The sequence below is a fragment of the Lathyrus oleraceus genome, chromosome 5, assembly GCF_024323335.1.
Source record: "Lathyrus oleraceus cultivar Zhongwan6 chromosome 5, CAAS_Psat_ZW6_1.0, whole genome shotgun sequence".
Classification (NCBI taxonomy): domain Eukaryota; kingdom Viridiplantae; phylum Streptophyta; class Magnoliopsida; order Fabales; family Fabaceae; genus Lathyrus; species Lathyrus oleraceus.
Window position 1 is genome coordinate 234,200,693 of NC_066583.1, and position 21,492 is coordinate 234,222,184.

The 21,492-nt window shown below is 34.1% G+C and overlaps 1 protein-coding gene across 1 annotated transcript; it reads right to left on the reverse strand.

Moving 5' to 3' along the window:
* Positions 1 to 9,537: 9,537 nt before the first annotated feature.
* LOC127083299 (heterogeneous nuclear ribonucleoprotein 1) lies at positions 9,538 to 11,818 on the reverse strand. Its single transcript, XM_051023604.1, has 6 exons — positions 11,662 to 11,818; positions 11,516 to 11,556; positions 11,268 to 11,431; positions 11,070 to 11,169; positions 10,748 to 10,917; positions 9,538 to 10,473 (listed from the first exon to the last, which is right to left on the reverse strand). Exons 1-6 carry the CDS (start codon positions 11,712 to 11,714, stop codon positions 9,943 to 9,945), a joined length of 1,059 nt encoding a protein of 352 aa, XP_050879561.1. The 5' UTR covers positions 11,715 to 11,818; the 3' UTR covers positions 9,538 to 9,942.
* Between the last annotated feature and the right edge of the window lie 9,674 nt (positions 11,819 to 21,492).

Here is a 21,492-nt window from a genome sequence, read left to right on the forward strand (position 1 = left end):
CTTGTGTTTTAGAGAAGGGAGGTAACTAGAACAGTTACTTGTCGTTGGTTTAGTTTACTTACAACAAGAGCTTCCATTCTAGTATTGTAATGGCACTGTTTGAGGCTTTGTATGATAGAAGGTGTAAGACACCTTTGTATTGGTATGAATCGGGTGATAGTGTTATGCTTGGACCATAGATTGTGAAGTAGGCCTCTGATAAGATCAAGATGATCCAAGAGAAGATGATAGCTTCACAAAGTCGCCAAAAGAATTATCATGATAAGAGGAGGAAATAACTTTAGTTCAAATAGGGAGAACATGTGGTTTTGAGAGTTACTCTGGTAGCAGGTGTTGGTCTAGATTTGAAGTCTACATAGCTAACAGTGTGTTTCATTGGTTTGTATCAGATTATAAAGTGAGTATGAGAAGTGGCCTACAGAGTTGAATTATTGTCGTTTCTGGAACCCGAAGCTTATGGAAAGGGGGTTCAAATCTGTGAAAGGAAGAATGCACATCACTCATAAATTACTTTGACTCTGATGCATCTGACGAAACATTCATCAATAGTGATGTTCATCAAAGATTCATTGATTACTTTGTTGTTAAGAGCCTTCACTCTGAGAGGTGCTTCATCTACAATATGAAAGATAAGGACTTATGTCTTCCTGCCAACATCTGGTGCATCATAAAGAGTCTGAAGTGGGACAAGTTTTGCAAGCACCTGAATCCTTACAACATGCAGATGGTCAAGGAGTTTTGATCCAATTTGGTGGACACCTCAAGTAAGAGGATGAAGGTAACAGTACGAGGAACTAAGGTACAGTATTATAAAGCCATAATTAGTATGATGTTGGGTTTGAAGAATGTTGGCAACACATACTAACATTTGCTGAAAACCATGGCTGACCAGGACATTATGAAAGAATCTCCGTGTAGCCCTTGTAACAAGTAGATGGAATCAGACAAGAGCTATGAGAATAAGGATTTGAGAATGAACCTCCGTATAGAACCCAAAATTTGGCATCAATTTATCAAGCATTCCCTCAAACCAATCACTCACAATGAAACTATTAACAAGGTAAGACTGGGGTTGCTTCACTGTATCACGACATTCAACATTGTGAATGTTGCAAAGATCGTCATCCAAGAAATATAAGTCTTGTCAAAGAAGAAGGAAGGAATAATCTACCTTCCATGTTTGATCACCACCATGTGCAAGAGGAAATGATTCCCTGAGATATCAACAAATGACATTTTCTACCCATAGGCGGGGTTTGACTCGGCTACAATCCAAACCTTGTTGAATCTTAAGGGGTAAAGGAGGAAACATAGGGTACACCAGGAGACAATAGAAGGTAATACTTCTTTTGATACTGACAGACTCTTGTGGGGAATTCTGTTCCAAATGCAAAATGACCAATGAGAATGCTTCATATTTGTGAGGAACCAACATACCTGGCATAAGAAGTTATACTTCCATCACAAAGGGGATGTCATGAGTCGACCACCAACATTTTTGGAGCATATTTTAGGGGAGCTATTGAATGAAGATGAGGAAGAAAACTAGGAGCATCATTCTGAAAGGATTGATAAATCTGAGGAAAGCCTAAAAAAGAAAAAGGGTAAGAAGAAGGTGTCCTTCAAGAATCATCCAGAAATGAGCTTTAATGCGCCCGTAGAGGACATACCTGAGAAGCCAAAGAAGAAGTACATAAAGAAAAAGAAGTCAATAAAGACCCATGTGAAACTAGTACCTGAAGAAAATAACCTAGTTAAGGAATTTGGCATCAACCAATCAGTCAAAGAAGGCTTAGATAATGATGATGATGATGATATGATATGACACTTAATGATCTGATCAAACAAGTGACCAAGGATAATGAAGAGATAAAAAATAATAAGCCTGTTAAAAAGGATAATGTATAGGAAGACAACTAAGCAGATGTTGTTGAACTGGAAGAGGAATAAGAGAAACTGGTGGATGAAGAACAAGTTGAAGAAGAGGACCAAGAGAAAAATGATGAAAAGGACACTAAAACTGAGACAGAAAGAGCTGCTACTGAGGACTCGAGTGAGTCTGAAGCTAATTCTAAACAGGTTGACAAGGTTGATGGCGAAGACCGAAAAGGACCTTTGCAAGACATTGTCGTGCTAAAGATCATTAGCCAAACAAAATAGAAGACCCTATAGAAATCCACCAGTCTAGACCCAAAGAAAACTCCAATCAAGAAAAAAGGTCCATTTAAGGTGAATACCCCATAAAGAAAAGTCTAACAAAGCATGTTGTTATTGTCATGACAGAACTTATTAGTAAGGCTACCAAGAAGGTGAATGAAGCAAAGGGAGGAAGAAAAGGAAGAAACAAGATAAGGACAAAGCAACTAGGAAGAACAACATGCTTAAAGCCTAGCTGGAATTTTCTTCTAAACTCTTTCGGTTGATAAGTCATGGTGTGCCATAACTCACCAAATGACAGTGAGGACCTTGTCATTACTCTATGTTTAGGGGTGAGGCAGCTTCCGTCATGACTTCAGTTTACCAACCATAATCATCTTAGTTTAGTTTAATCATTTATCTCTAGGTATAGTTTTAGGTTCCTGCAATTTCTGAAACTTTCAATCTTGTCTTAATTTCAGTTTCAAGTAATAAAATATGCCAGTTTTATGTTGTTGTGCTACTACGTTTTACTGTAGTTAATTGTTAAATAAATAAATAAATAAAATAATAATATATATAAATAAAAGAAAAAAAAACTAACTTCAGCCCTAAAATGGTAGTATTTCTAAAGATTTAGGAGAATTTTAATGGGTCTGCTAACAATGTTGGAAACAAGGTCTTGATGATAAATTAATGCACCTGGTTGTGATTTTCTGATAACCCGTGTCACGCCATAAGTATTCGAGAAAGTAGTGAGTCTATTAAGGAGTTTGAATTATTTTAGAATGTGAAATAAGAGTAATTGTAGGATTTAGTTTAGGGGAGGAAAACACGATAACTTAAGTCTAGCACAAAGGATACACTGTATTTATAAATAAACACATAAAGTATGTAGGAAAAAAAGAAATAAGCCAATGAGCACTTTAAATAAAGTTCGTGTGCCCAAAATTGGAGGAATAAGTGGATGTCTTCATTCTGAGTAACAGGTTGGACTCATTACAAGTGAGATACCGTCAGGTGAAAAGGTGAAGCATCTAGCAAGGCTTATCAATTATAATAAAAATGTGTGTGGAAACCTCAAGTTCAAGATGAGCAAAAAGATGAGAGCATAATAGTCAAATCCCCCTTTCTAAAACTGAAAAAATGAATTATTGGACCATAAAGATAAGATAACCAAACTAGGATTTAGGCTTACCATCTTGATTGAAAAGTTCTGGCATGACATGAAGCATCAGGTAACACACACATGCTCACACTACAAGAACTAAACTGCAAAGAGACTGAGTTCTGCCAATTTTTAGATATGATCCCTTTAATCGAATCATGAGTAGAATAAGAAATTAGTTTTTGGAATAAGAGATGAAGGAAGTATTTTTTGATATTATTTGTCGTATCACTTGAGGACAGTTAATGATTAAAGTTTAGGGGTGTGATAACTCACATTTTGTGAGTAATTATGAACTTTAGCATTTATTTTATCCTTTTAATTTAGTTGTTTTCTGGCTATTTTAATGCATTTTTTTTTGTTTTTAAGTAGTTTACAAAGAGCATAATAGGTGCTCTCTTTTGTTAGTTTTTATACATTTGTTTCTTGTGTAGAGTTAACTTCTGATGAGGTCTGGCACAACAGTTCTGAGTATCGCCTAAGCCTCCAACTCTCAGAAGAGAGATGGGTGTAACAAAGGATGCAATGGGAGATACAAAAAGTGAACACTAATTGTTGTAGGGCTTACGTGGCAGCAATCTGCTTACTGAAGGACATTTGGTTCAAACATCAATTGGATAAGAATAAGGCATTAGAGGACAAAATATTGCACCATAGTACATGCACTACAATGCCTTGCTGTTGCAAAGGACAATTGCAAAGACAACGCCACATGAATGCCTATGTCATCACCTGCCACATAACACCTTGTTCCCCACATGTTAAATGTACCTAATTTTTTAATGGTACGAAATGGAAGAATTGGAGGGAATTATGTTGTTTCTTTTAGGCCATATTTCACAAAATCACACAAAGCTCATGATCCAAGACAACACAAAATCCTAGTTGGATGTGACTATAAAAGGACCTCCTAGAGGAAATGAAAGGAAGTTCACCATTTTAAAAGAAAGAAATACTTAGAGAAATTCAATAAAGAGAGTGAGCTGACCAAGGTGAAAATCTTCTTCTTCTCATTATTTCAAGTGTATGTTATTAGTATCTGGCATGGCAGAAGTAGTCTCTTGGTGATTAACAATTGCGAGAAGACGAAGACATTACCTTTAGGTTTTCATTTCTTTATCATTATGTGTTTAAGATCTCCAGCGTTGATGTATATACTAAGCTTGTCATGAGCTAAAAACTTATATGTTGAGCAATGTGAAGTTAATATGAAATAGTCATTTATGTTAAATTATGTGTTGTTAATGCTTTTTTTATCATGTGTTAAAATTTTATAAGTCTACTTCTTTAAATGATCAATTAAGGAAAAGATGCAAGCTTGTTGTTGTGAAAGATCCAACAACAAGTGGATTTCATGATAAAAATGATTGAAAATAGTAGGATATATATTTTCACTAGATTAGCTACTTTAGAGATAAAAAACCACATTCATAGAGGATATTCAGAATAAAATCAGACATGCATTAAAGTTACAAGCAGGGCTTAGAGATTTGTCCAATTACTTTATTATATATGTTTATGATGATGTAGAGATACACCACATAATCACTTTTTGACATTTTCTTACACGACATAACACATCATGCACACACACCTAACAAGTTATATTAACGGATCATTATCTAACATGCTCTCTGTTATTGAACTTATTTACTTCCTTTTAAATCGTTCTTGACTTTGTTTGCTACGAAACTGAACCTGTGACAATCATACATTATTTTATTCTTGCTCATGCTCATTTATAAAAGATAGTTTTAGAAAATCAACTTAAGTTATTTTCTACTCCATGTGGGTTCTACATCTTTACTATTATATCACTTGCTACTTTAAACATACATGTATACTTGCATGTGAAATCACACGTTTTCAAGCAACAATAGCGAAGATGTTTGTTACCCTTCAGGGCCACATCTCATTGTTGAACTTCATAGCGAAGATCCTTGTCGCCAACATCTCATTGTTGAACTTCATAACAAAAATCCTTGTTGTCCCTCGAGGAAACATCTCATTGGTGGACTTAATAGCGGAGATCCTTGTCTTCCCTCAAGGAAACATCTCATTGATGGACTTCATAGTGAAGATCATGGTTACCCCTGAAGGCATCATCTCATATGCTAAACTTCATAGTGAAAATCCTTATTGACCCTCATAACAACATCTCATATTTGGAATTCATAGCGAAAATTAATTTGTAAAATTAAAAAAAAATTATGAGAAAAAAGAATATGCACTGACACTATAAAATATTTTTAGACTATCAATCAACGACGAATCAACGACGAACGTATGTCCCGCCAAATCATACATTTATTTTTAAAATATTAACATGACATGGCTTAATAATAAAACCAACCATTAATCTCAAAAATTATTAAAGAACTAATTTACAAAATAAAATAAAATTTTAAAGATCAATTTGAAAATTTAAAAAAATGAAAATCAACTACATTAAATTTAAATTAAATAAAAGGATTTAATGAATCTGCACTACCTTTATTATTATTGAATTGGAAACTAAATCATCTTATAACTTTTTGATTGTACACATTACAAAAATAAAATATTATTCAAAAACAAAAAACAAGAAAATATTTTCAGTATCAATAATAATAATAATTTATAAAATTTTATTTATCTAAAAGAAAATTATTCTTCAAGAGAGTTATTTTATATATCTTATCATATAATTTTTAATCCAAAATAAATAAATTAGATTCTACATTTTAAATATATCAAAATAGTATATCTTATATTGTATAAACAAATACTAAGATTGGAATAGGTTAAATGTATATGTAAAGTTATTTATTTGAGATTTTAATATATTTTTATAGAAAAAACTAATACATCATTTTCAGTAAAAGAATATTTTTTACCTTATTGATGTTAACGGTGGAATATTTAATTATAGAATTAAATATATTTTTAATCTTTTAAATATATATAGTTGGTAATTAAATATTGAAGAACTTTTTAGTTACAAAAATACTAAAACAAAACAAAATCTTTTTAAATTAATTTTATAATTTAGAAATTAAAAATTATTTTATAATAAATTAAAAGTAAGTATTTAAAGTAAGTGGTCAAAATAAGTGTTATTCTATTTTTTTTAAAGTGTATTATTGATCTAAATATTTTGATAAATGACATTGTTTGTACAAACAGAAAAAAAATATATCGTTCTTACAAATATTTTTATAAACGAAAAAAGTATTGTTGGTACAAATAATTTTATAAATTAGAAATAAGATATTGTTGATATAAATATTTTTATAAATAGAAAAAGTTTTATTATTAATATAAATATTTTTATAAACAGAAAAAAATTTATTATTATTCCAAATATTTTTATTAATGGAAAAAAGTTTATTATTGATACAAACAATTTTATAAATGAGAAAAAAATATATTGTTGATTGAAATATTTTTATAAACCTGAAAATATATATTGTTGGTACAAATATTTTTATAAACTTGAAAAAATATATTTTTGATACAATTGTTTTTATAAACAGAAAAAAGTCTATTGTTGTACAATTATTTTATAAATAAAAAAAGTGTATTGTTTATTACAAATACTTTTATAAATAAAAAAAAGTCTAACATGAATACAATTATTTTTTTATAAATAAAAAATATATATATTGTTTATTATAAATATTTTTATAAATTAAAAAAATTTACGGTTAATGCAATTATTTTTATAAACATAAATAAATGTATTGATTGTCACAAATATTTTATAAATAAATCACCATTTTGGAAAACAAAGTTAAAATATTTAATGTATCATTTTTTTACATCTTATCTATTTATTAAATTATTATTATATTTTTATATCATAATCATAATTTCAAATATTTATTTATCAAATATAAAATAATTTCACATAGTCATCCAATAAAAAAAATCGTGTCATCCATTTTATCTAAATAAAATACTTCTTAAATTGTCATTATTTAAATGAAATTCTTCATTTGAAATTACATTAAAAAAATATGAAAATTTTTCATTTAAATAAAATATGAAAAAATTTCATTTAAATAAAATACTTCTTAATCCATCTCATTTGAAAATTAGATTAAATTTAAATTAAATTAAATACTTCTTGAACTTTCATCATTTAATTGAAATTCTTCATGTCAAATTATAAATTTTGGTCAAACTAGTATAAACTAATTTAAAAAAAAAAACTACTTTCCCCAATTAAAATTCATTCAACACGCTGTAATCATATAAGTTAACGAAAAAAGTTTAAAGAATTTAAAATTCCAAGCTATTTAAATTAATCAATTAAAACCATTTATTTCTAAATTATTTTATTTAACAAAAAATTATTCATTGTAAAGATTATAGATCGTAAAGATTTTAGATCATTTATATGAAAATAAATCAATTATAATTTTCATAATTTTAAAAAGGTACAATTTGTAAATTTTAACAGTTACTTAATACTGACATGTAAATTTATTTAAAAATGGAATTATTATGAAAAAAATGGAAGAAAAATAAAGACAAACTTACAAATTTAAAAAAATTAATAATATTTCTTGACAGTTTTACGATCTAAAATCTTTTGATTGTAATTGAAATTGGAGATTCTATCATTTCAATTTAGACAAAATATATTTATAATTTTGATCATTTTAACAATTTTTCTTAATTTTTTATCCAAAGACATTATGTTTCAAACGATGAAGATGCTCTTATTTGTTAATTTATTACATAATTATCCATTTCAAACAAATCAACTGCAACTAATTGAACCATTACTAAAACGTCTGCGCAGTTTAACTTCTAGATTTGGATGCAGTTCCGTTCAATTTCAATCCTAGTTTTCCGAGCCGTAATTTGAGCATAAATGATAGGTCAAAAAGTTCTATCAAAATTTTCAGAAAAATTTAGAAAATAAACAAACACCACTCATTCAAGGTCTTGAAAGAAAAATACAAAAATAAATTTTTAAAAAAACATAAATGAATAGGGGCAATGTTCCATGTCTAACTCTTGCACTTCGAAGCTCTTTCTTGGCAAATCTTGCACGTCCTTGTTATAGCATGGCTCGCATTTGTTGTTCCCATACATCAAAATTCAAAAAAACAAGTAAGACAATTCAACATGCATTAAACTACATTATTTTATAAGTTAAACAAAAGGGAAAGTATTTCATCGAGGGAATGCTCTTAAACTTTATGAATTGCAGTTATCTGGCAATCCAATCAGAATCCATTACTTCTACTTATTGAAACGATTTCTTTGGTAACAAGTATATAGCTTGTAAAACTACAATATCAATATTCAGTAATTGGTTATATATAACTCCAAAATTTAACCAATCAATAATCATTAGCCGTTTCTAGGTAATAATTATATAAATTATAAAACTACAATATCAATATTCAATAGTCGGTTATATATTACTCCAAAATTATACCAATCAATACTCATTAGCCATTTCTAGATAAACAAAGCCATAGGGTGTATCAAAATATGTTTTGGAGATTTTAGAGGACACAAGACTATGAAAGAGAAAAGCTTGGATAATAACTAGTTTAGTTGTATCATCCATAATTCATCATACACGCATAAAAACACCTTGTTTGTCTGAAAATATATTTTGGACAAGCTTGGCAGTATGTGCCTAAAACTAAATTCATTAAGCGTGAGCATACCATATTATTGCCAACAAAACTATTGTGTTAATATTAGATTGCTTATTAAACATTATTTGGTTTCCCATTTTAGCTCCCATATATAACTCCTAGAAGTATATATATCATATTGAGGCTTAAACAAGTTTAGTCCCTCATATATAACTACTAGAAGCATATCATATTGAGACTTAAACAATTTTAGTCTACAACTTTGAGACATTATAAGAATCATCACTATTTTTCTTGCAACATTGTTCTCTGTTTGGGCAACTAATATGCCTTCGAAATAAATATATAGGGGACTAAAATGCATATTTTTCAAATAGGGACAAAACTTGAAAAGGCCAAATTTGACGGGGATCAATTCTACAGTGCTAACACACAAAATTGGGAGCTAACAGTAGTCCAGCCATTTCTAATTTCAATTTATGATTGCTAACAACCAAACCAACCCTTGGAAAGAAAGACTTCAGGAACCTGTTGAAACTAATTGAGAGCTATCATAGGTTACAGCTAACTAAACATATAACTAAATCATGGTATCTGTAACCTGAAAAGGTTGTATCAACATCTTCAATATAAGCTCACCAAGCATAACTACTGGATAGATCATGAACAAAGTACTCTTTCAAACAAAATTCTAATAGGCGTAACCTAAAATAGTACACATTCACACAACTTTGTGATTCTAACTAAAACTGGTATCCATAATCACAACAGTCTAACTTTCAAGCATCTGATTATCACATAAAAGCATAATCTAACTATGATTGTATATGGCTGATGACTGATGGGAAGCTCTAGATGTTGTTCAGAAAGCTCTAGATGTTGTTGTTCTATCTTCGGTTGTCTAAGCAATTGATTAAAACAGACATGCTAGTGGTTCATCTGACTTCTAGAGAGTGCCCACCTGAAGTAAGTGCCTTGTATCTAGAAAATGCTTAAACCTGCATGCAAATTCTACTACAAAGCTTAATCATAAAACTATCTTGTGTAAGGATGGTAACGACTACCGCCCCCATATCCTCCCCTACTAGAATAGAGTCCTCCTGTTCCACCAAAACCAGCACCAGGGCCAGATTCATAACCTCCACCAGTGCCTGAACCACCATAACTTCCATAGCCCGCACCACCTCTCCCATATGGGCCTAACCCACTACCACCATATCCACCACCAAGGCCACCCATGTACGACCCATAGCGGCCAGAGTAGCCAAATGATGATTCTCCTCTATAGCCTGCATAACCACCAGCACCACCACTGCCCCCATAACCTCCAAAACCACCACTGAAGTCATCTCCACCTCCATATCCACCATAATCGCTAAGCCTAGCAGTGTAACCTCCAAGTGACCTATAAGATGCAGGGCCATAACCTCCACCAGGAAAACCTCCATACGAATCACCAAATCCACCAAAACCATCATTGTAAGAACGTGACCTAGAGTCACTACCAAATGGAGGAAAAGAAGCTGAACTTGAGGATTTCTTTGGTTCAGCCTTCTTGATCTCAACCTACAACAAAGAATTAAGTCAACCTAGATTCATTCATAAATAGAACCTTTTTTCGTTGGTTTTTGGTTGGGCAGAGAAATAATAAAACCTATAGTAAGCCCACTACATATATAATGTAAAAACACAAACAGAGACATATCGAGAAGCAACAGAGAACCCCAATTATCAAATATTTTAATACGTAATCCTTTATCTAGAAACAGTTTGCCACCTCTCTAAAATCAGTATTGCTAGTTTCAATTTTAACCACCCTAAAAAAACAAACGAAACTCACCTGAGTACCGTCCATATCAATCATGTTCCCATCAGCTAACAAAGTATCCACAACCTTATCATTATCAAACACTACAAAACCAAATCCACGAGATCTTTTAGTGGCGTGGTCACGTATTATCTCGTGCTCCACAACATTTCCATGCTTAGAGAAGAAGTTCTTCAGCTCATCTGAAACGCACACCAAATCCAAGCATAAAATAAGCCCACTAACTCAGAAAAACAAAAACATCATTCAGAAACACAACACAAACTAACAAATCACACATACACCACCATTATTATTATTATTACATAAAGAAATCAAAGTGCCGGAAGCAAACCTTCAGATACTGCTGCTGGAATCCCACCTACAAAAATCTTCTTAGTTTTGAAGTCACTAGTGTGTGATGCACCCTTTGGAATGGTCCTCTTGATTTCAACCTGTTAAGAGCAGCAGATAAAAAAACAAGCCACAGTAACCATTTGCAATTAAACAACTAAACCACAAAATTCAAAGCGAAACCCTAACTAGGGTTTACCTGCTTATCATTGATGATGTGGTTCTCCTGAATAACTTGATCAACCACAGAAGGATCCGCATAAGTAATGAACCCAAACCCTCTGGGTCGACCCGTTTGTCGATCCTTCATGATAACGGAATCTGTTATCTCTCCATACCTTTCGAAGTACTTCACGAACGTTTCTGCAGAATCAAAACTGTAAATTAAATAATAGTGAAATTGAAAAGTAAAATAAATATATATAAAGAACTTTCTATGTTCCTGACCTAGGGTTGTATCTTTGGCTAACCCTCCGATGAAGATTTTTCTGCATCAATGAGAAAAAGTGAGAGGTTAAGAATTAAATGAGAATGATAAGAGATATCGGTGACGAAGGGAAGTGAATATGTAAGGAAGGGAGATAAGAGCGAACCCGGGACTGGCACCGTCACCGTATTGGGGGTTATCGGTCTTTCTTGACGCCATGGTTGCAGATCGAATATTCTGAGAGTTTTTGAAGTGAACCTCGTTGAGGAAGAAAGCTAGGGTTGGTTATTGGTTATTATAACTTGTGAAGTAACATCATCGAATTGGGCTTCAAAAAAGGTTTTGGGTTTGGGCCGATTACAAGCTTATAGAGAAAGTTTTACTTAGTTATACCTATTCTCCTACAATTTTTAAAAAAAAATATCAATTTCCCTTATTTATTTTTAACCAAAATTTCATTTCACTTTTAACCATTCAATTGAAATTTTTGAAAATTGCACTATTCACCCTCGTACCGGAGCATATTAGAACAGATTTTCGGTATATGTTTTTCCAAATCGGAAAACTTTGTGGAAGACATCAGGTTCAGATTTAAAAAAAAAAAAAAAACATTTTGGAACACTTAACACATGTGTTCTGGTTAATAGACTAACATATACCGGAAGTCTTTCCAAAATACTTCCGGTGTGTTTTTTCTATGATCCAGAATTCTTCTTTGTAGTCTTTCGGTTTGCATTGTTGTTGTTTTTTTTACATTTTTTTATTGTACGGATATGGAAATTCTTCCTCAAATATGTGTAGATACTTCTGGTGCTTTTTTAACTACTCAAAGATTTGGTACATGAGAAGAGGTGATCAGGTGGATTAAAGAGGTTGGAATCCATAATAAAGTAACCATTATTATCACTCGTTCAGATACTAAAACAAATAAGAGAGGGAGAAGTAACAAATTAATATTTGGTCGTGATAAAGTTGAGAAATACAAAGATACTGATAGGGGAACCCAAAATGTGTCCAAAAAATATGGATGCTCGTTTAAAATCAGGTCGACTCCGATGAAAGATGGGTCTGGTTGGAAGATTATGTAAAATATGGGGTTCATAACCATGGTTTACCTGATAGATTAAAAGTGCATTCCTTTGTTGGTAGGTTAACCACATATGAGAAGCAGCATGTCGTTGATTTGACAAAGAGACATGTACCACCTAGACACACATTGCTTTCCTTGCAAGACCGAAATCTAGAGAATGTCACTCGGATCACGCAAATATACAAGCATAAGAGTATGATAGAAAAAGAGATAAAAGATCCTATAAGTGAGATACAACATTTGTTTAAGCTTATTGAGGATGCAGGCTATGTGTATTGGAGTAGAAAAATGGATGACTCAGAAGTTGTGAGAGAGATATTTTAGGCTCATCCCAATTCAGTTGAGTTGTTGAATGTTTTTCCTATTGTATGTAACAACTATGTCACCCCACTTCAAACACCCCATATACAGACATAATTCATCAAACTGACGTCATACTCTATTATCCTCAAATTGACGCCATATGACGTCGGTAGGTGTCAGCTCGTCCAAAATAGGTCGCAAGTCATCCACCTTCAGAACTCCTTGCTTATAGGATCATCTCATTGCTCGATGAAGACCAAAATTATCAGTTGGTTTCAATTCTCTCCTCTTTTTCCAACTGTTGGAAAATACTCGTGAATCCAACACTACAATATAAAAACATAATAAACAAAATAAATTAAATTAACATACTTTATAAAATTAATTAACATATAATAAACAAAATTAAATTAAATACCTTTATGAGAGTAGGATATCCATCGAGCTCTTTGCAACTGAACATGGACGCATCTCCGAGGTATCTGTAAAGGGTAACCAATGCATTTGATCCCCAACTGTATCCCGAATACCTCTCTAAGTCCGTAAACAATAAATGGTATCATGCCTCGACAAGCGTAAAGGTCTTGCCGGTAAAAAATGTGAAACTCACCAACATCAACAAACATGCTCTAGTCGCATATGCCCAACTAGAAGCAACTTTATGTTTTACGAATAAATCGTAAAACCACTCCAATTTATAGTAAGAACCCCTACAGCTACAAACATGTGTATGTGTCTCACTCTATGACACTCCTAAGTAGTCAACAACAACCTCTTTAGTGACATCTTGAGGGCTCTATAACACACACCTTATGGGCAAGTGAAGCAGATAAGAGACGACATCTAAAGTAATGCTTATCTCACCAAACGACATGTGAAACAAAGATGTCTCTAGATGTCATCTCTCCATAAATGTGCATACCAGGTTTGTGTCTATCTTCGTCAAACTACTTCTCTGAAGTGAAGATAACCCAAACCTAGAAACCTAACTTTCCATCTATTGTAGAAGAGCTTGTAGAACCCTCGATGTCAGCTTAAGTCTGTGTCCAGCAACCTTCAACTCTTTCTTCGAACCTCTCTCTTGAAAACAATTAAAACACATATTATAAAACACAATATAAAATATTCAAATATTATTTAATATCAAATATATGTCGTTTATTTACCTCACCAAACCATAAATGTCGAGCAACATGATACTTGTACTTTACCAAAAGACATGTATCGTACGACCCTCCTAGATAGCCAACCGACTCTGCTGCAGATGTAGATGCGCCCCATCCTAAACTACAATCTGGAATCCTACTATCAACACTTTGTCTTCAAACCACTATAAAAAAAATTTAAAAAAACGTACCGGAACACTTCTAAAAAGAGTTTCGGTGTGAAAAAAATGAAGTTTGAACACCATAACACTTTCAATAAGACTTCCGGTGAATTAAATGAAAACCGAAAGTCTTTTGAGAAGAGTTTCGATAAACAGTTTGAAAATCGGAAGTCTTTTAGCAAAAACTTTGGTTCAACATCTCAAATCTGGAGCGAATCGAAAGTCTTGTACAAAGAGTTCCTGTATATTTATTGTGAATCGGAAGACTTACTCTATGAGTTTCGGCTTACAATGGCAAAAGTGATGTTCTAGAAGTCTTAAAGATAAAGTGAAGTAAAAAACGAAATTTACAAAAATATAATCAGTTTTTATAAGGGCATTTTGGTCTAAAAAATTATAATGTATGGGTATAGGTATAATTAATGGGGTATGAGGTAAAAAATTTGCTTACAGATTCAATATTGCGATTACTCTTTCCATTCTTAGAGATGCTCATCCACCATCGTAAAAAGTCACAATTATCCATAAACTTTAGAGATATATTTTCAGACGCACCTTTTATACGCATATTTTAACACTTCATAAGTGAGACACCCTTATTTCACCTAAAAACTTTGTCCAAAAATTCATCTCCGAAATCGAAAAATAAAATTTCGTATAAATGTCATTTGCAATAATAATGTGCAATGTTAATGTTATTATCTTGTCTTTCATGATTTTGACTTTTGTTCTTCTATGTCTTCAACAAATGAAAATTGGTAAGGAACAAATAAATTGGCAACGAGTAAAAATTGGTTGTATATTTACACGAAAGACTAAATTTTCAGATAAGGCATAGGTTAATATTTTAGAACTTGAACTACCTTATTCGACATAAAGTATGCATGTTCTCACGATGGCCTCATTTTGGAGTTCCCAGAATTGTCATATCAGATTATCTTTCACTTGATAAAGTGATGACTGAATTTATGATGTGTGTAGATTCCATTCCAGTCTTCATAAAGAACATGCCTTTTCAAGATTTATATGTTGGGCAATGGAGAAAGTGTGTTTGCTTCGATCAGCTAGTGTGTATAAGTGTTTGTATAGAGATACATCTCTAAAATCCATATATGTATTTTCGGTCACTTTTTTAGGGAAAATAGAGGTGTCTCACTTGCAACGTCTTTGTTGGTGTGATTCTAAGTGCATCTAGAGATGCACCTTCGGACACATGAAGAGTATTTTTTGGTTTTTATATGTGTGAGTCGCACTTCTAAGGGTGAAAAGATTAATCCCATTCAACCGTGAAGGTTGGCAAAAGATTATCAGCCAGGGACGTTGGAAAAAAGATCAAAAATCATGGAATTCATAAGATAAACTTTAGGAATACCAACAAACCGGGCTTTGAAAGATGCCAAACAGGTCGGGTTTTTAGGAAAGTGCCAAACAAGACTGAGCTTTAAAAGATGTTGCACAAGTTCGGGATTTAGAAGTGCCAACAAGATATCAGACTTTGTTTTTTTTTTATGATTTACATAGATGACTTCATGTTATGCTAGATGAATGATATGCATTAATGATGTGACGTAATTAGTACATGATGATGATTTATGCAATGGTCAAATCAGATGCTCATATGAAGGGAGGATGAAATCCAAGACTAGGATAAAGGCCATATAGGCATGATTCCCTGACACTTACTTTAGTTGTTGTCACACCTCTAGACTTTATGAGAGAACTTGTACCTTCGTATCTTACCTCTGCCCCAGTCTATTGGATATATGCATAAATTTCCCCAATTACAAGCTATGAAATAGTCTTGTCATTTGAAAATCTCAAAATTGACTTGCCCCACCGTCTTGGAATTGTATCCTATTGATTAACCATTTATAGGAGTGATTGGCTTCTCGTGCTCTTGGGATGGCCTGCCCCAATACGAGTCTTGAAGTAACCTGCCTCTGTCTAGCTGATTTAAAGATATTTATCGAATCTCTGCATAACTACCCCTGATTAACTAAATTTTGAAGAGATTTGTGCTTTGGGATATCAAAAAGAAAAGTTCAATCTTCCTATTGCATAAGCTTTCTTGATGTCAATTGCTTGTTCGCAAGTAAAAAATACTCATTTCGAAAATGATAATTGTAATGTCATGCTCATATACGTTTTGAAACTCAAATATGTTTACTAAGATTATGATATATAGCGAATGAATCACTAGTTAGAATATCATATAAACATTAATACAAATGGCAAGGAACTCTTAGGAGTGAGCTTTGACGCTGAAGCTAGCGGAAATATACTTGAACGCACGCTCGAACATACAACAGAGTTGCCATCGAACTTTATTTATCCCCAAAGGGAAGGGAAAACATCGATAAAACCCGGGAAAGAGATATGTTGGGTAAGGAAGTCGATTATGCAAGGGGAAGGTATTAGCACCCCAAACATCCATGGTACTCCATGGGAACCGTTTTGATTGTTCTCGCTCGAATAGGAGTTAGCTAAAATTACTCGTAAAAGGATGGGAAAAGGAAGGAAATAGATAAAGTGCTCGGTGAGGATTAGGGCCTTCATGCCTACGTATCCTCATAGTGCCATGAGGAATTCAGAGCTTCGTAGTTCAAGGAACTAGAAGTGGGAGATGAAAAGAAGTGTGATCGAATTATGGTATGAACCAAAGAGTAAGATGGTTATTACCAATACGTGGACTAGCAGGCCGCCACTATAAGATAAAGCCGAAAAGACGAAGAAATAGGTGTTTGGGCACAGTCCCAAACATCTCTTGGTTCACAAGGTTGTAGCGGTGTATTCGTCGCTATATGATTTATCGGTTAAATCATAAGCAAAGCATACAATGAATTTCGAGTCGCCACCGCACTTTTATTTATCCAATGGACTGGCTAAAAAGCGAACAAAAGCCTAAGAAGTTTTACACGTAGAAAACTAATAAAAAGATCAGAGATTCTGGGTAAGGGGTAAATTACGCAATGGGAAGGTGTTAGGCACCCACTACGTCCTAGGTACTCCTAGGGAGCCCTTTTCACACTTGTTGTAAAAGATTGTTATTTGTTATGACATAGGTATTGTGCAGACATGATTGGGATGATGAGAAAAGAATATTCATTTTTATTATTGGGTTTGAACGGATGAACCCGCTGCCTACGTACCTTCCATCAAAGGTAAGGATCAAAACGCCGTAGTTCGGCTAAAAGATTTCCAAAAGTTGGTGGATTCAATTTTAAACACAAGCACTGAGGCTTTTCATTATCAATGGGAGAACACTCGACCAAGAAACAACATCCACCATGCGAGGATAGCTTCGACGTACTAGAGGGGTTAGCCTTGTTTTCAGTACGGAAGTCTTACTGTCGACTCACTAAGGATAGGCAAGATTTACATCAACCACAATGATAATTGAAACCTATGGCTAATGCATGAAAAGATTAACAATGGACAGAGCCAAAACGAGTGAATGAGTGAAGTTAATTGATTGTGATTATGAAAGTAGAGTCAAAGTATGATTAAGATTGATTCAAAAGAAGTGTTATGAAATGGAGTTTGAAAAAGGTCAAGGACTTGGGTCCAGGTTTTTAATTTGAAAACATGAAGATGTTTGCACAATATCTATGTCAAGTTTGAAAAGTAGAGTGTGAAAAGGTTTAGGACATAATGAATGATGAATGAATGAAGATGGATTATAAAACTTCTTAGAAGGTTCACTTCTTGAAATCATATAGAAGATGATTCAAGTGTGTCCTTTGGAATAAGCAATGGATAATAACAAACAAAGAAGAAAGTCAACAAAAGCGGATATCGGATGCCAATCACTGGGCTTATACCAATCTCCTAAAATAAAACTGGATATCAGATGCCACTCAATGGTCTTACACTAATCTCCTCAAACAAAGAAGTAAAAGGTGGATACCGGATACCAATAGATGGATTTACACCAGTCTCCTAAAACAGAAATGGATATCAGAGGCCACTCAATGGTCTTACACTAATCTCCTCAAAAGAAAACAAAGATGAAATATGGAAGTCAACTGCCAATCTATCTGGACTTAGGTTAACTCCACATATGCTCATAGGAAAACCAATGCCACATTACATGGACTTACAATGGATCCTCACATACAAGAACCGAAACAACACATGATCATAGGAAAGCAAATGCCAACTTACAGGGACTTACAATTGCAACCTCACATAAACAAACAGAAGCAAAACATGGATGTCAGATGCCAATCTATCTGGGCTTACTCTAACCTCCACAGTATGGTCCTAGGAATACAAATGCCAACTTGCAGGGACTTACAGTTGTATCCTCTCATACAAACAAGCAAAACAACATGTGATCATAGGAAAGCAAATGCCAACTTACAGGGACTTACAATTGCAACCTCACATACAATCAACAAATGCATCAGGCAAAGATAGAATGAGTGGCCAAGGTGATGGTCTTATACTCACTTCCATATCATAGGAACAATGGCCAATGGATGGTCTTACAATTGTCCTCAATGGGCAAACAACAATGATAGGTCAAAAAGACAAATGAGATGATTATGCATTGGTGAGCAATAAATGATGATAAATGCATAGAGCATACAAGCAAGCATGTGCATATGAAGCAATCAATCAATCAATGAATATCAAACAGCACACTCTATAGCCAAACAAGGGGGCTCACACAAGAGGGTTAGGCACTGAGGCCAACTGGAATAGGGTAAAAAGTTGCTCTTAACCTTGCCATTGAGGGGCTAAGGTGAAGCAGATGAAAAGGAGATGAGGGGTGTGCCTCATTGCTCTTATCCCTGATCAGGGAGAGCATTTCAGAAAGTGTGGGAGTTCAGAAAGTAGGAACTCTCTCCACATATTATTGACTCGATTGATCTTGGGTTTTGGTCTCAATGCTACAACCATGTAATGGGAGCAAGGAGAAGACTCACTGAATAGTAGGGGATAGGTTACTTATCCCTTTGATCTACCAATTGCCTTACTTGAAGGGCTTTTCCTGCTTGGGACAAATATAAACACACACAAGCGTTGCCTCTTAAGGAGGACTTCAGACAGTTTGCCCGGCCAAATAACAAGCCGGGTCTCCAGACTACATGAAGAAAGAGGGACTACCTCAAAGCAAATTTCTAAATAGCAAAGCAAAGCAAGTTCAAAGAACTAAGCAACTAAGTGGTACTTGATTTTGAAGAAACTTGAGATGCAGTGGTTGTTTGATGGATGCTGCTCGAAACAGATGAAGATAATGCTATGGAGTGATGGATACTTGAGGGAAATGAGCTCAGCAAGGCTTGGAAGCTTCCAAAATTCGATTCACCATTGTTGGTCCTTGACGAAAACAGAGCAAGAAGTTGCACTACAGCTGAGGTTTAATGGTCCAAAAAGCTTCACAAGGTTGTCCAAGTGATGAAGGAAGCAAGAATGGCTCGTGGTCTTTGAAGCTTTTGGTCAGAAATTCTCAAAGTGTCAAAATGCAAAATGAGAGAATGAGAGTATTTTTTGATCGTGGAGGCTGCGGCTAGGGTTACCAATGGCCAGAGAATTGCTTATATGTGGTCTGTTTAAGGTACTTAATAACATGCTAAGCTTGCTTAACTTAATGAAGCCAATTTGCATTTTGCTAAGTTTGGAAAATATGGAAGTGGAGGGTGTGAGGTCTGCACGATTTGGGCTTCAAAACAGGCTGCCAATGACCATTATGTTTGCTGTTTTATGTCTGCTCATGAAGTGCTAAGTTTGTTTACTTTAATGAAGCCATATTGCTAAATTTGCACCTTTGGCCAAAATGGTGGTATGATAGTAGCATGAGCACAAATTTGGGCTTGGAACATGTTGCAAATAGCCTTCCAAACAATTTCCAATTGGCCAAATGTGTTGAAAACCTTTAATTTGAAAAGTCAACTTTTGGTCAAACTTGAATTTTAAATGGAACAAGTCAAAAGATGCCATTTTGATTGGCAAGGTTTTGGTTCATGAAATTTATATTTTTGGAAAGAGGAGATGAAATGTGGTTTGTAGGAAAAAACCCCATCAAATTTGGCCAAAGGAATCATGAGATATGGCCTTTTGAAGTTCATGAAAATGTGAAAATGAAATGATCATATCTTGCAAACCATTCATGGGATTTTGGTGTTCTTGGACTTTTTGAAATGGGAGAACAAGATCTTCAACTTTCATGTTGGGCAAAAATTCATTTGAAGCTTGTATCATGATGCAAGCTGAGGATCAAGAAGTTTCCATTTTTGGCAGTTAAAATTACAGGTCCAGTTTCTATTTTTGGAAATTTTCTGATTGGCTTCAAATTCTTCAATGATGTTGATTGCCATGGCACATGAGGCCTATTGGGACATGAACAAGCTCTCTCAAACCATTTCCATCCATCAAAACCATAAAATCAACCACAGTTGACCAACTTTGACTTTCTAGGGTTTTTGACTGATTGTGCATGAACTGATGGCTTCTGAACATCCAACCCTTGACTTGAACACTTCAAATGGACCTCCAAGTCATGTGAACTTGTTGGACAAACCCTAGGGCCTTTGCTCCTTGAGAAACACCTTTGCTTGATTGGTTGACTGATCTCCTGATCAGTTTGACCTAATTCTTGACTTGCTTGCTCTTGAGGCAACTGGGGACAATGCAATGCTATGCAATGGATCGTGATATGCTATGACCTAATATGAGATGGTATGTACAATGATAGGTGCAAATTTGAGGTGCTACAGCTGCCCCTATTCAATCAGCTGGGAACCCGAACGGATGATAGCGATTGCTGTCAGACTTTCAGGGTAAACAGGGATTGAATACAAAAGAACCGTAGAAATTTGCACCGACAGGATATAATACAAAGAGAACCACATCATTTACCGATGACAACTGCATGACAACTTCTGAAAAGCAAAACCATTTACCGATGGTTGGAGAACTGGAAACTTGATATTTACCGATATCAACTTCAGCAAAACCATTTACCGATGGCGGCTGGGGAAAACAAACTTCTGAAAAACCAAAACCATTTACCGATGGTTAAAACTGGGACCTTGATATTTACCGATATCAACTTCAGCACGACCATTTACCGGTGGCGGCTGGGGAAACAACTTCTGAAAAGCGAAAACCATTTACCGATGGTTAAAAACTTGATATTTACCGATATCAACTTCAGCAAAACCATTTACCGATGGTTACTGGGAAATAATTTGATGTAGAGGGGAAGCAAGACCATTTACCGATGGTGGCTTCAAAGCAAACCTGATATTTACCGATATCAAGGCCATTTA